This window comes from Sturnus vulgaris, chromosome 1, assembly GCF_052056855.1.
Source record: "Sturnus vulgaris isolate bStuVul1 chromosome 1, bStuVul1.hap1, whole genome shotgun sequence".
Lineage (NCBI taxonomy): Eukaryota > Metazoa > Chordata > Aves > Passeriformes > Sturnidae > Sturnus > Sturnus vulgaris.
Genome location: NC_142243.1, coordinates 124,794,268 through 124,807,919, shown reverse-complemented (window position 1 = coordinate 124,807,919; position 13,652 = coordinate 124,794,268). Strand labels below are relative to the sequence as shown.

Sequence of the window (13,652 nt, the reverse complement as noted above, 5' to 3'; positions counted from 1 at the left end):
TTTATTTGCATAGCCAGGTGATTTATTTCTGTACACATTGTCTGTCAGAGATTCCTGTATAATTTTGTTACGTAACGACACCTAAAGACAGTATGGATTATTGTTTTGGTATATATGCAATGTTCAATGTAAAGCGGTTTCATGAAGAGAACTGAAATGAGACACAGATGATTCATTTACACATTTATTTACTATCCTGCTTATTCTATCAGACTGAAATGGAGAACAATGCATTTATTTTAAAGACATTTGACATAAATTAAACAGATATTTTGATGTTGAACAATTGTACAGACTACAACATGCATATTAATATGTAGATTGGTGCAGAAATACTTAGTTGATCTGCAAAATCTAGTATGACAAAAATAATAATCACATTTCCTTTTTTATGAAGTTAAAATGCAGCTGATATGGAAACATTGATATGAATACCACTAAATGTGAGAAGTTATTAGTCTAATGAAATCAACTGGTTAGTTGAAAAAATAAATCTATTGTCAAAGTTTTATCTACAGAAAGAAACTAAATCAAAAGGTTTCTAACAAATACAATAATAATAATGAAAAAAAAAAAAAGCATGTTTGATGCAATTACCATTGCAAAATGCCCTATTATTCCCCTGCCCCACCCCCAAATACAAACAATGCATGAAGCAAAAGCAGCATATTCTCCCACAAAATGTCTGGGGCATTTTGTAAAGGCAGATGAATGAGATTAGACAAGACTTATCACATATGCTTTTATCTTCTAATGACAGTACTTTTAAAGAAAGATACGTTATTAATAGAGCAATGTATGATGAAATGTTGCTAAATCTGTAAAACTGAACAATAGTGAAGACACTGCTATTGCCCCAAGAGAACTTGAAAAAATACTGTTGTGCTTTTTTTGTTTGCAGCATTCAGAGCATTCACAGAGGAATACAAAGTAAAGTTCATTAAACTCCATAAAACTAATAATAGTCATGCTACTCTATCTATGAAACTAACACAGTAATAACATATAAACATGAATTAGTACATATTTAATTTGATATTTACAGTGATCTTAAAGCAATAGGCTATGTATTCAATGCTTAGATTCTTTGAACACTAATCCCTCCATGTTTCAGCTTATCAGCATGGCTCCTTTGATTTTTGAAAGAGTTGTACAGGTAAAACTCTGCAGAACTCAGATAATTTAGACATATAAATCCAGAACTCTGCATCCTAGAAGTACCCATGATTGTCCCCAACAGTAGTTTTGTTGGTTTTTTTTTTTTAATGTATTTTGTAATGTATTAGAAACTGCTCCTTTTGCCTAACACTATAATATATTGCTCCATCCTTCAGTTTTATACAGGCAGAATTCCAACTGGTGTTCTGCTTAAGGACTTCAAGAACAGGCATAAATGTTTTGTATTCTGAACCTTGGGAGAGATGCTATCTGAGCAAAACTTAGAGCAAAAATATCACTACAAAACGTACGTCCTCCACCTTGAAATGGTTAAAAGGATAAGGAATAGGCTTTTTGTTCCTTGCATTACTTGGTATGTCCCAGACATCAGAGCAACAAAGCACATAACCAAAACCCTACTAGTTCCTTAATTTAAAGAAATTTCAGGTGGTGTTCCAAATAGGAAGATATCTAGACATGGCAAATCAGCACAAAATACTCTGGCTGGGCTTCTGATCCTCCATCAATGCACAGCAATTTGCTTTTATTCATGCCGGTATAAATTAATGGTTACTGTTAAGTGAAATAAAGCTGCTTGCAATCAGTTTAATAATTCCACTGATTTTGGAATAAGTCTAGTGCTGTCTGTACTGTCTTCATTAAATGTAAAACCAACTTTAGAGTAAATTGACTATAGAAATACACAATATATAGAGTTTGGTCCAAACTACAAAACACAACTATCCAAAGCTTATCAAGAATTTATTGTTTAAGTGATTTTATGTGGGTTAACTAGGGGAACATACTGGGAACAATTTAATCTTTGACTACATATTGCTTTTTTTATGCAATACCACTGATAGAAATGGCAAAATTTGCTTGAATAAGTGATTTAGCTACACGGGCTGAAGACAGTAGCCATGGCAGAGATCTTGGTCTTCATTAGCAAGTCACACAATGCCAGGAGATTTGTCGAGGACAGCACTTTGTGCTCACAGTTTACACTATCGGGGTACAATTTTTGGACCAGCTCTCATCTTAGTACCAGGGCCTCAATGCTTTTTCCTGCCTGCAGCATAGCTGATGCCCTTATGGAAGAAGTTTTATGGTTCAGCTTCACCTAAAAGTAGTCCAATTTGCGTGGTGCAGGATTGCTTCGTTGTGTGAACCAAAGCATGAGAAGTGGGGTAGCTGAGAGATTCATGTCTCCTGATTTTCTCTAAGATGCCAGTGTAAAAATAGCCATAGACTGCCAGATTTAGAAGTGTACATTATTCCTGCTAATGCTAAACATGTATTTAAATAGCTATTTGAGTTAAAAAATTACTCTAATGAAATTAATTACACATACTACTCCTAGATTCATGGTTTATGTTAATTGCAGGACCTACAGTCAATGTCTAAGGTAATGACAGGTCACCATTCTGTTCAGTTGATAGGTATAATTAGGATAATAAACTTTTTTTTTAATTAAATTTCAGCTAATACCATGTTTTTTAGTGACTTTTAAGTAAAAAGAGCAGTAATATCTGTGTGCTAATTCCGTGTTCCACAGTGGTATTCATCAGGATCTGCATTAGGTATCATAAAGGAAAACTAAATATATATCAATAATAATATAGGATTATAAAGTATGATACTTTTATGCTGTTTTGTTGGAAATCTCCATTTTACTACTAAATATCATAACTCATCATTAAAAAAAATACTGTTTAAACCTGGAACAAAATAAATACAAAGACAAGCATATTACTCCACTTGCAGATGTCCCATGGTGTGTGATCACTGAACAAGAAGCCATCACACAATGCAAACATTTTTTCTTTCATTTTTGCCTGCCAGTTACCTAACCTTCCTTTGTTAAGGAAACTGACAGAAGACCTGCAAAGGATTTAGCTCCCAGAACACCTGATCTGTTTTAGAAAGCATTTCAGCTGGAGTTAAATTTGAGTACTACTAATAAAACCAGGTTGGACAAAAGACAAATATTCACACTTAGATCGATGGCTCTCTTAATAGCATTTAGCAGTCAACTGCTTTAAAAAAAGCTTTTGCAAGAACACTGGAAGCTCTTGCATGGATGGCTGTAGGGCCACTGGAGAATTCAGAGCATTTTTCAACTAGAAAAAAGGGGAAGTGACACTCAAATCTTGTCCCTTGGTTCAAATACAACATCTGGTCATTTGCACCACACTACCAAAACACTTTCCTGACAAATAAGACACTCCTATCATCTTGCTGGGTGGGTGGCCTTCTGACTGCTCCCAAGAAGAACAGAAGGTTGATATTGGGAGGCAAATGGGAAGAGATGCAAAGATCAATAAAGACACCAACATGTGATATCTTATTTTTCAGGAAGATTTTCTGAAAAATGATTACAGATCAGATATTCATGTGGCAGGCCAGTGGGTAATAGCATCACTGAACCTGTTGGTTCTAGGTTACAAATTACAATGGAGAAGGAGTGGAATGAAATCTTTTGCTACTGGCATTTTTTACCTCATTTAGTGTGAACAAGGATTCTTTTACATATGTTTTATTACATCTCTTTTTATATAGTACACTAAAACATGCCTTGTTTACTTACAGTTTTCTGACCTTCTTTCTCCCTTTGTTGTATTTGCATTTCTTTCTTGATCTGTGCTGGCTACTTAGGAAAAAAAAAAGAGGCATATTTGTTGCATTATTTTGCCTCTAATATATGTTTGCATGATCAAAATACATATTTTCTATCCAAGTGATTAAAAAATTATTTGAATCAAAAAGCCAATCAGTTAAACCTTGGACATTTTACCAGTCTGACTGTGTCTGCAATAGAGCTTCAAGAAGACAACTATCTTTTTTATTGGACTGCAGTTTAATTAAGCAGTTAACTAAATAACTTGAAGGTAAAAACCTTGAAGGAAACAGAAGCTCAGTCAACACGTAGGGAAAGAGGTCTACTTTGAAAAGAACTCACTGTTTTTCAAGGAATACAAATACATTGCCCAGTATTACCTGCTAGGAAATGACTCATGAAGCCAATTGTTATTTTGATTTATGAATGTTATAGGCAAAGATACAACTGTCTGTACACATTTTGGGTTACATAATAGTGTGCTAAAAGGCTCTTCATGTCTGTTGCTCTAGTGTTAGATCAGATATCACCTCTCTAACATCACTAATGTTTGAATTTTGAGACCAATTGTGAAGTGAGGACACAGTGCATTAGATTGCTGCATTAGCACAGAGGCTTCTATATTCTATACAATGTAGCATTAAAAGGCCTTTTGTGTTTTCATTTAAAAAAGTGTATTTTATATAAATTCGGTAGTGCAAAAACTTCCTACACCATGTTACATTCTTTACATTACATACTTCCCCTGTAAACAGCTTTCCTGTAGGAACTTCCTTTGCAGTTTGTGCAATATTTTATTCCCCCCACCCCCACCCACATTTGGATTAATTATTACTCAAAAACTCTTCTAATTACTCTGTGAATATTTTTTTAAATATGTGCATTTGGTTTCATCATTGAAAAGAAATTAAAACTTTGATTCAGGATTCTGCAGTTGGTAAAAAATATAAAAAATTTATAATTGCAAAGCTATCTCCTGAACATTCTTCATTTTCCAGTGATGCGTGGAGTCAGACCCCTTTCAGGTGCACAAAGGAGTCACTTCTTCCTAAGACTCCTTAAGTTTTGAAATTGCACAGCTGGCATTAGAGACTAACTCCAGAACTCAGACACATTCTCCCCTTACTGTGGTGAATAGGTAATAAGTCCCAAATGGCTTCAAAGTTTTAGAAAACCAGAAAAATATACTTGTGTAATTTTGCATAATTTGCTGCGTATCAACTCACGATGAATGAAGGGATCCCGGCCTGCACTTCTTATACCTGCTGTACTGGATAGAAAGCTACATCCTGTCCTGCAACTGCTCAAGTAGATGTTTTAATCAGGAATTATACAAGTTAGCTATTCAGAGGTGGATCCTGTATATGCAGTCAAGACTGGAAAAAACACGTCTAAACCTGTGCTTCTGGAAATAGTTTTCACCATAGTCAAAAGTAGATAATAAAATTATACCAAAAGCACTTCTAAAGCTTAGTAATTTTGCTTCCAGTATTTAAAAAAAAATAAAGCATCTGTTAATAAAGTGAATAGCGTTTCTCTTGCTTTCAAAATAAATGTGCTTCTCTGAAAACATTTAAAATACAGCAGCAAATAAGGGCCTGGTCATTAATCTGATTTATATTTAAAGCTCCTGTTGATTTTCATCAAGAGGGAGAGACTATTGTTCTTCTCATTTGTATTTCAGTCAGTCCCTTTTTCCACCAGACTCCCATTGATTTCAGGGGAAATTAATTTGTGCAAGGATTGAGGCCTTGACTTTACTCCTTTCAAATTTTTAGTGATTTTAATAGGCCAGAATCAGGTTTGCATGAAGTTTAGCTCAGGAGACCTTAATGAATTAAATTCCTGCAATGCATTCCCTATGGCTGGGCTCCTCCCTTTCCATCAAGTGGCATAGGTCTAAGGGGCTTTTCCAAAACATAAGGGTCACCTGGGAGAAAAAGCACACAGAAGGAACATGACACAAACCTCAGTGTTGCCAGAACAACATCATTGACTTGAATGGGAATTTTCTGTGGATCCAGAGCATGGGACCAGCTCTCATTTGGTCTTAACTTAGACTTCAACAGTTCACTAGGACGTAAAGGCAGATCGAACAGGCCCATGTGATTTCATAAAACTGCACATAGAAAATACAAACTAACACTTCAGGCATATAAAAATTGACTGGCATTTAGTTTTAGTCACCGAAAATATCTAGAAACTAAAAAATAAAAATAGAAGATTAATTACTATAAAATATTAAAGAGCTAAGTTTGGGGACAGTGAGATACAACATGATTGAAAATTGTTATGCAGAATACAATAGAAATACATAAAACTGAATGCAGCAACAAATTCAAATGAACTGCAATTAAAGACAATTTTTTTTTTTTTTATTTTGAGAATTAATGACCAGACATTGTTTGGAAAAAAAGACATTATATTCTCGGTTATTCAAATAAGAATAGACACCTGAAGAGACACCTCAATATTATCTTGTTACAGAAATAAAAAAACTGATGGAAATATAGAAAACCTTTTTTTAAAAAAAACACCAAAATGATTGTGCTGTGCTCTTTGTTTGGCCCAGCCATCAGGATCAATATTCTGGGACTCTTCAAGTTTGCCTCTTTTCTATGTGCCAGACTTGAGTGAGGTCTGTGGCATTGGCCCAGCCATTTCAAGCAAAGGGCTTTTGTTGTAACAAAAATGCTTATTCCTTTACACTAAATGCATTAGGTGCCTGGCTGTTACATATTCAAGTGACAGAAAAGACACAAGTAAAAATTAACCTAGCTCCACTATGGTAAGTAGAAGCCTGCTGTTCCAAACCATGCATGGATTGTTTTAAAGTACTTTTTATGATTTAGGGAATTAAAGCAATCTACAATCTTTTAAAAAAAATATTTTATAGCATAGGAAGCTATGGATTCTGGATAAAATAAAAAATAGCTTTTTCGAGACAGTGGTTAGATGGGTACTTTGTAAAGAAGGCTTTGGTTCAGCATCTTTCTTTTACAAAGCTGGAGAAATCAGAGAAATGAAAGGTGCTTTGGCAGTTGTCAGTGGAATAATTGATGTTTTCCTTTTTCTAAGTATAGTGGAAATCCTGTACTCCATTTCAGAGCAGCTACGAAAGGATGGGTTGAGGCAAAGTTGGTGAGTCAAGTGATATCTTCTGTCAGTCCAAATGATTGAACTGAAAAACACAAACAAGCTTTGGGATATGGAAGACCTGAGGCAAATCACATGTGTGTAAAGCCTTTTTTCTCCAGCTAAATGATTTATGATAACAAAAGGTACCACTTTCACCTAGAAACTTTGTCTCTTATGTCCTTAACAGCTTCAAGAACATTGCCATTACTGAAGTATGAGCACTGCATGGAGAACAAAAGGTAAGAGATCAAAGATCATGTAGAAGCAAATTGTGTTAAATCAAAGGAAAACCTAAGAGTGTGGGAAATATATTTTTTTAATACCAAGGTATATTCTATGAGGTTGAAAACTTTTGGGTATATCTGAATAGCCATTTGGCACTATTTATTGCCACAGAAATAACTATGATTTTTAAATTTTAAAATGGAACTTTTTTTTACTCAGTTATGAAATGTTGGCAATTTTTCTATAAAAATATCAAATGCTTCAAGTTCTGGTCATTAAATCTTTGCTTTTCCTCACAGGATCATTAATTAAACTGACAAATGCAATAACTGAAGTTCTGCAAGTAAAAAAAAAAAAAACCATCATGATTTATAGCACAGATAAACTAAAATACCATAGTCCTTAATTAACAGATATACTCATGAGCTTTTTAACAGAAAGCAAGATACGTGAGATGCTTTAAGAAGTTGCAATTTTGCAACATAAGTCTGTACAAAACCTCCAGGCAGCACGCTGTGAAGGAAGTACCTGTGTCCCAGGAAATGCTTTTTCCATAAATCCTTGTTAACAGTAGCTTTCCCCCCAACCCCAAACTATTTACATGTATATGCATTTTGCAAGCTCAAAGCACCTTTTTTCACATCCTTGTGAATGCATGCATTGACATTTCATCCTTTCATGTGCAAATTCTAAAATTCATTGTAACCGAGAAAAGAAAAAAATTAACAGAGTTCAAAACCTGTCTACAATCATAAGTGAAAGGATCAAAAATGTCAGATGTTGCAGACCACTGGCTCCTAATAAAGCTCTCTTTATTGTATTCACCATCCTTGTGTAATTTTTCCCTGTTTTTTTCAGTTTGTTACAAAAGCAGTCTTTTTTTAAAATTAAACAGTATTTAAACTAAACAACTCTTCATGCCATGCAAAAATAACATTTTATGCACTTTTGTTGAGGCTTTCCATGTTTTAGTTCATAGGCATTACTAACTGTGTTTTAAGAAAAGATATTTTTATTGCTTCTGTAACTAGTCACATGCTAGTTTCACGTGTGGGACAATAAGCAGTTTCTCCTGGACTTGAATGAATTTCTGGAGCAAATAAATGGTTTTCCATTTTGTGACCTTCTTGGTTACTGTCTGGCTTCACCTCACCCACAGCATGGTAAATGTCTTGAGTACAGTTGTGGCTCATGCTTTTGGGTGAAGAGGTGACCTGTGGCTCCCCTGTTAAATTGTTGCCATCACTGTGTTTATCCCCACAGCAATTTGTCTTGATATCCTGTTTTTTCTCATGTTTCACACCATGTAACTCCATAAATTCTTCTTCTTCTCCAGTGTCTATTTCAGTGAAGCTCCTCCTCTCTTTTGAAGGGAAAGTGAAAAGTTTTTGTTTGGGAAAGAGAGGGGATGATTTTTTAGCAGGTCCCTGACCAAGTGCAGATGCGTCAGCACCAAGTACAGGCCGTTCACCTTGGGGGGAATTTTCTTCTAGGAGAATGGTGCTGATGTGCTGAGGGGTGGCCTGTGTGAAGTCTGCTCCTGCTGTCACTGGCAGTGGCCTGGCAGTGCTTGGTGGAGTTTGTGGAGCGCCACCTCTATTGTCTTTAAAATTAACTTTGAGGGATCTAGATTTTAATGGGTTGCTACCTTTCAGGGAGCTTTTGGGGCTCTCCATGGCAGTGTCAAAATGAAAATGACCATGTGAAACAGTTTGGGACCCACTGCCATCACTGATAACAGCTCTGTTGGTTGGATTATAGTCAAAGGTGACATCAGTTGGAGAAAATCCTCTGTCTTTTGCAAATGGTATAAACTGAGAACTTCTTGCTCTTTGGTTTTCTTCCAGGTTAACAGCATCAGCTGGAAATCTCATTTGCAAGTGAGAGCCAGGAAACAGAGAGAGGGGAGACCTCTCTGTTTCCGTGAAGTCAGTTGCACAACTGGCAAAACTGTCGATACTGGATGTGCTTCTCATGTCCGTCACGATGTCGGCAGACCCAGCTGGCAATGGATCTCTCTGACCTATAACTTCTTCCATTTCTATTTCTTCTTCATACCTGGGTGGCTTTGCTGACTGGTCTTGGTAACCAGCATTAAGATTAGGCTGAGACTGCGTTTTAGTAATTTCATTATACAGCATCTCCAGTTTTTGGGCACTGAGGTGTTGTGGGCTGGAGGATGCTGCAGCATTGTTTAACTGCTCATGGGAGTCTTGTTGACTAACTTCTTGGTACTTGTTTTCATAAGATTTGTTTGAGCTTGTTTCAGACACTGTCCTTCTGGCCCATTTCCACCGGCTTGGGGACAGGTGGCTGTCATCAGGTGTCTCCTTTGGACTGAGTGGTTCTCCAAGCTTTCCTGAATCTACTGCTACATCTATCATTTCCATACTGCGAGCAAAGGCATCTTTCAGATTCATGGAGACAATGCTGCCATTTCTTTTAGCTCGCTCAAGTGCTTCTCTCCTCTTAATTGCCTTCTCCTGTCTTTTCTGCTCCTTATAAAACTCTGAGAAATTGTTCACGATAATTGGTATGGGCAGAGCTATGACCAGCACTCCAGCAATACAGCAAAGTCCTCCAACTATTTTACCTAATAAGGTCTTAGGATAAATGTCACCATATCCTACAGTTGTCATAGTGATTGTTGCCCACCAGAATGACGCAGGAATACTTGTGAATTTTGTAGCATCCTCATCCTTTTCAGCAAAGAATACAAGACTTGAAAATATCATTATTCCCATGGCTAAAAATAGTATCAACAAGCCCAATTCATTGTAACTCCGCCTGAGTGTAAAGCCTAAAGACTGAAGGCCTGTTGAATGTCTGGCGAGTTTAAGAATCCTTAGGATCCTCATAATTCGAAATATCTGAACCACACGTCTGACGTTTTGGAACTGCAGGACACTTTTATTGGACTCTGTGAGGAAAATGGTGACATAGTATGGCAAGATAGCCAGTAAGTCAATGACATTTAATGGGCCTTTGAAGAACTTCCACTTATTTGGTGAGGAGAGAAAACGTAAAAGATACTCCATGGTAAACCAAGCAATACACACAGCTTCAACGTGTGCTAGCTGGGGGTTGTCATTTGGCTGCCCAAATTCATCTATTTCTTGAAGTTCTGGCAGTGTGTTAAGAGACAAAGCAATAGTGGACAGGACGATGAACAGAATGGACACAATGGCCAAAATCTGTAAAACAAAATAAAAAGTTTTTTGGTTAGACTGATAAAAGTGTACTTGTCAGGGTTTGATTAAATCCTTTCAAATGTGTATGTGTAAAACACAGAATGGTGAAAGATGTTTTCGCTACTGCATTCATTATTTTATTGTTTTGAATTTTGCACAGAGAAAATATTAGACTAATCTTAGACATGGTCAAAATCTGATTGCTTTACTTCCTGCAGTAAGCCAATTCATTTCAGATAGCAGGCCATGCCTGGTCTTACCATTTAAAAATTATAATAGGAGGTCATGTTTATTAGTGCAAGTCACCAAGTGAAAGATACGTAGTTCCTGCTAATGTGTAGAACATTATTAATTTTCTGCATGAATTGTAATTATGTAAAACTTTACATAGTGTGAAGAATTGATTGGGGAATACCATGTGTAAGATGGGAATTCAATAGTACATAGTGCACACTTTCCTAGACAGACATAAATTTATGAGCTGAAAAGAAGAAAAAAGTTAAGAAGAATAAACAGGAAGCACTGGTCAGGAGACTAGTCCTGCTGAATTGTCATGTCTGGACAAATTTTAGATGCTGCAAGAATTGAAGGTATTGGTCCTGAATTAGTTTGAGAGCAAGATTTTAAAAAGTAGTATGAAGGTGAACGGAGTGTCTCATAACTATTAAAAGGTGTAAGTAGACAAAGGCTTCCAAAAAATGAAGTTTTGCTTTCTGTCTAAGAAGATTGGTTTTATAATATATTTAATCACTCACTTTCACAGAATCTTAGAATCACAGAATCATAGAAACATTAATGTTGAAAGAGATCTCCAAGACCCTCAAGACAAATATTTGACCAAACACCACCACACCAATTAAACCATAGCACTATGCCACACCACTTGTTTCTGGAATTCTTCAAGACCTGCTGACTCCTTATGCAGCTGTTCAAATGCCTGACAAGCCTTTGAGTAAGAAATTCTTCCTGATGTTCAACCTGAACCTCCCCTGGCACCGCTTGAGGCAACGCTTGAGGTCCTTTCATCCTGTTGCTGGTTGCCTGGGAGAACAGGCTGACCTCCACATGGCTACAGCCTCCTTTCAGGCTGTTGTACAGAGTGATAAAGTCTCTCCTGAGCCTCCTTTTTTCCAGGCTAAACAACTCCAGCTCCTTCAGCTGCTCCTCATAACACCTGGGAGCTGCTCTGTGCTCCAGACCCTCCAACAGCTTTGTTGCCCTTCTCTGGACACACTCCAGCACCTCAAAGTCTTTCTTGTAGTGAGGGACCCAGAACTGAGCACAGGACTTAAGGTGTGGCTTCACAAGTGCCAAGTACAGGGGGATGATTGTTGCCCTGGTCCTGCTGGCCACACTAGTCCTGATATGGCCATTGGTGGTCCTGGCCACCAAGGCACACTGTTGTATTGTGTTCATCCTGCTGTTGAGTAGCACTCCCAGGTCCTTTCCCACCAGACAACTTTCCAGCCACTCTTTCCCAAGTCTGTGGCACTACATGGGGTTGTTGTGACTGAAGTGCAGGACCTAGTCCTTTGTTTTGTTGAACCTCATACAGCTGGTCTTGGCCCATTGATTCAGCTTGTTCATATCCCTTTGCAGAGCCTTCCTGCTCTCCAGCAGCTCAACACTCCTTCCCAACACTGTGCTGTCTGCACACTTACTGAGGGGGCACTCAATTCCCCCATCCAGATCATGGATAAAAAATATTAAACAGGACTGGAATCAGTACTGAGCCTTGGAAAGCCTCAATAGTAACCAGATACCAACTAGATTAACCATACCAGCACCATTAACCCCCACTCCTCCCTGGACCCAGCCATCCAGCCAGTCCTGAATCCTGTGAAAAGTGCCCCTGTCCAAGCCATGGGCTGCCAGTTTTGGAGAATGCTGTGGGAACAGTATCAAAGGCTTTACTGAACCCCACAGACAGCATCCACAGCCTTTCCCTCATCCACTAGGCAGGCATCCTGGTCATAAAAGGAGATCAGGCTGGCCAGGCAGGACCTGCCTTTCCTAAAACCACTCTGGCTAGGCCTGATTCCATGGTTTTACTGTTCGTGATGTGTCATTGCACTTAAGATAATCTGTCCCATAACCTTCCCCAGCACTAAGGTCGAGCTGAGAGGCCTGTAGTTCCCTGGACCATTCTTCTGACCCTCTTGTAGATGTGTGTCACATTGGCCAACCTCCAATTGTCTGTTCATGAGCTCTACACAGTCGAAACACTCCCTAATGCACAGACCCACCCCACACCTCCCCTTCCTCACCTGTTCCTTCTGAAGACCTTACAACCATCCATTGCCACACTCCATTCATGAGTGTCCCCAGCATGTTTCTGTGATGGCAGATACATCATAGCTCTCCTGCTGCACGATGGCTTCCAGCTCCTCCTGTTTGTTACCCATGCTGTGTTCAGCTGTGTACATGCACTTCAGGTGGGCTATTCATTTCACCCCCAACACTGGCATGCTCCCCCCAGGCTCATCTCTACTGAGCCTGGTCCTATTATCTTCCCCCTTCAAACCTAGTTTTAAGCCCTCTCAATCAGTCCTGTTACAATCCTTTTCCCTCTTTTAGACAGGTGAACTCCATGTGTCTCCAGCAGCCCTGATTCTGTATAAATTGCCCTATGATGGAAAAAAGACATTTTGATAAAGTTCAGGCAGATCTGTACCTCACAGCCTTCTACTTTGCCTGGAATAACTGGTCATTGTCTTTTACAGAACCAATAAGAAAAAAACGAATATCAGTGAACCTCATGGCTTTACCAGAAAGTTTGGTTATTTATACTCTAAGGAATATGAGCAGCTTTGAGACAGTAAGCAAAGTGTTAAAATAATACAAAAATTATTATAACACTTGGAAGAAATATATTATTTTTGTTGGAAGTCCTAATTAAATCCAGGTTTTTATTAGAAATACTAAGATAAATTGTTTTCTGTTTTAAATCTCAGTTTAAGGTCATTTATAAAAGCATTTATTTTCATTTCTCAGAAATGGTACTGTTAAATCCATTTGGTGATGTTCCAAAGACACATTAGCTCTGACAAAATTGCTGGAACACCCAAGAAGAGTGAAATGCAGCTAAGAAGAATGCAAGTGTGAAGAGTGTATGCAGAGATAATGATCACAGTGGTGACAGAGGCTCTGGAGATCGAAAGGCCATCTCACTGTAGCTTTGAAAGAAATAGCAGTAAACTTGTTTCATCTATGGGTCACCAAGTGGATATTCAGCTCTCTAAGCACAAACAGAAATTTCTCACAGTGTGGTGTGCATTTGGCATCATGTTGTACTTACAAACTATCTTTGGCTTTTTTCAGCT

The 13,652-nt window shown here is 37.8% G+C and overlaps 1 protein-coding gene across 1 annotated transcript in view; it reads right to left on the bottom strand.

The window, feature by feature from the left end:
- Nucleotides 1–13,652, bottom strand: part of KCNB2 (potassium voltage-gated channel subfamily B member 2) — a 186,069-nt gene continuing 172,417 nt past the window's right edge. Inside the window, exon 3 of the mRNA XM_014883514.2 lies at nucleotides 1–10,332. Within this exon, the coding sequence (XP_014739000.2) occupies nucleotides 8,170–10,332 (2,163 nt within the window). The 3' untranslated portion in view covers nucleotides 1–8,169. The remainder of the gene's footprint in view (nucleotides 10,333–13,652) is intronic.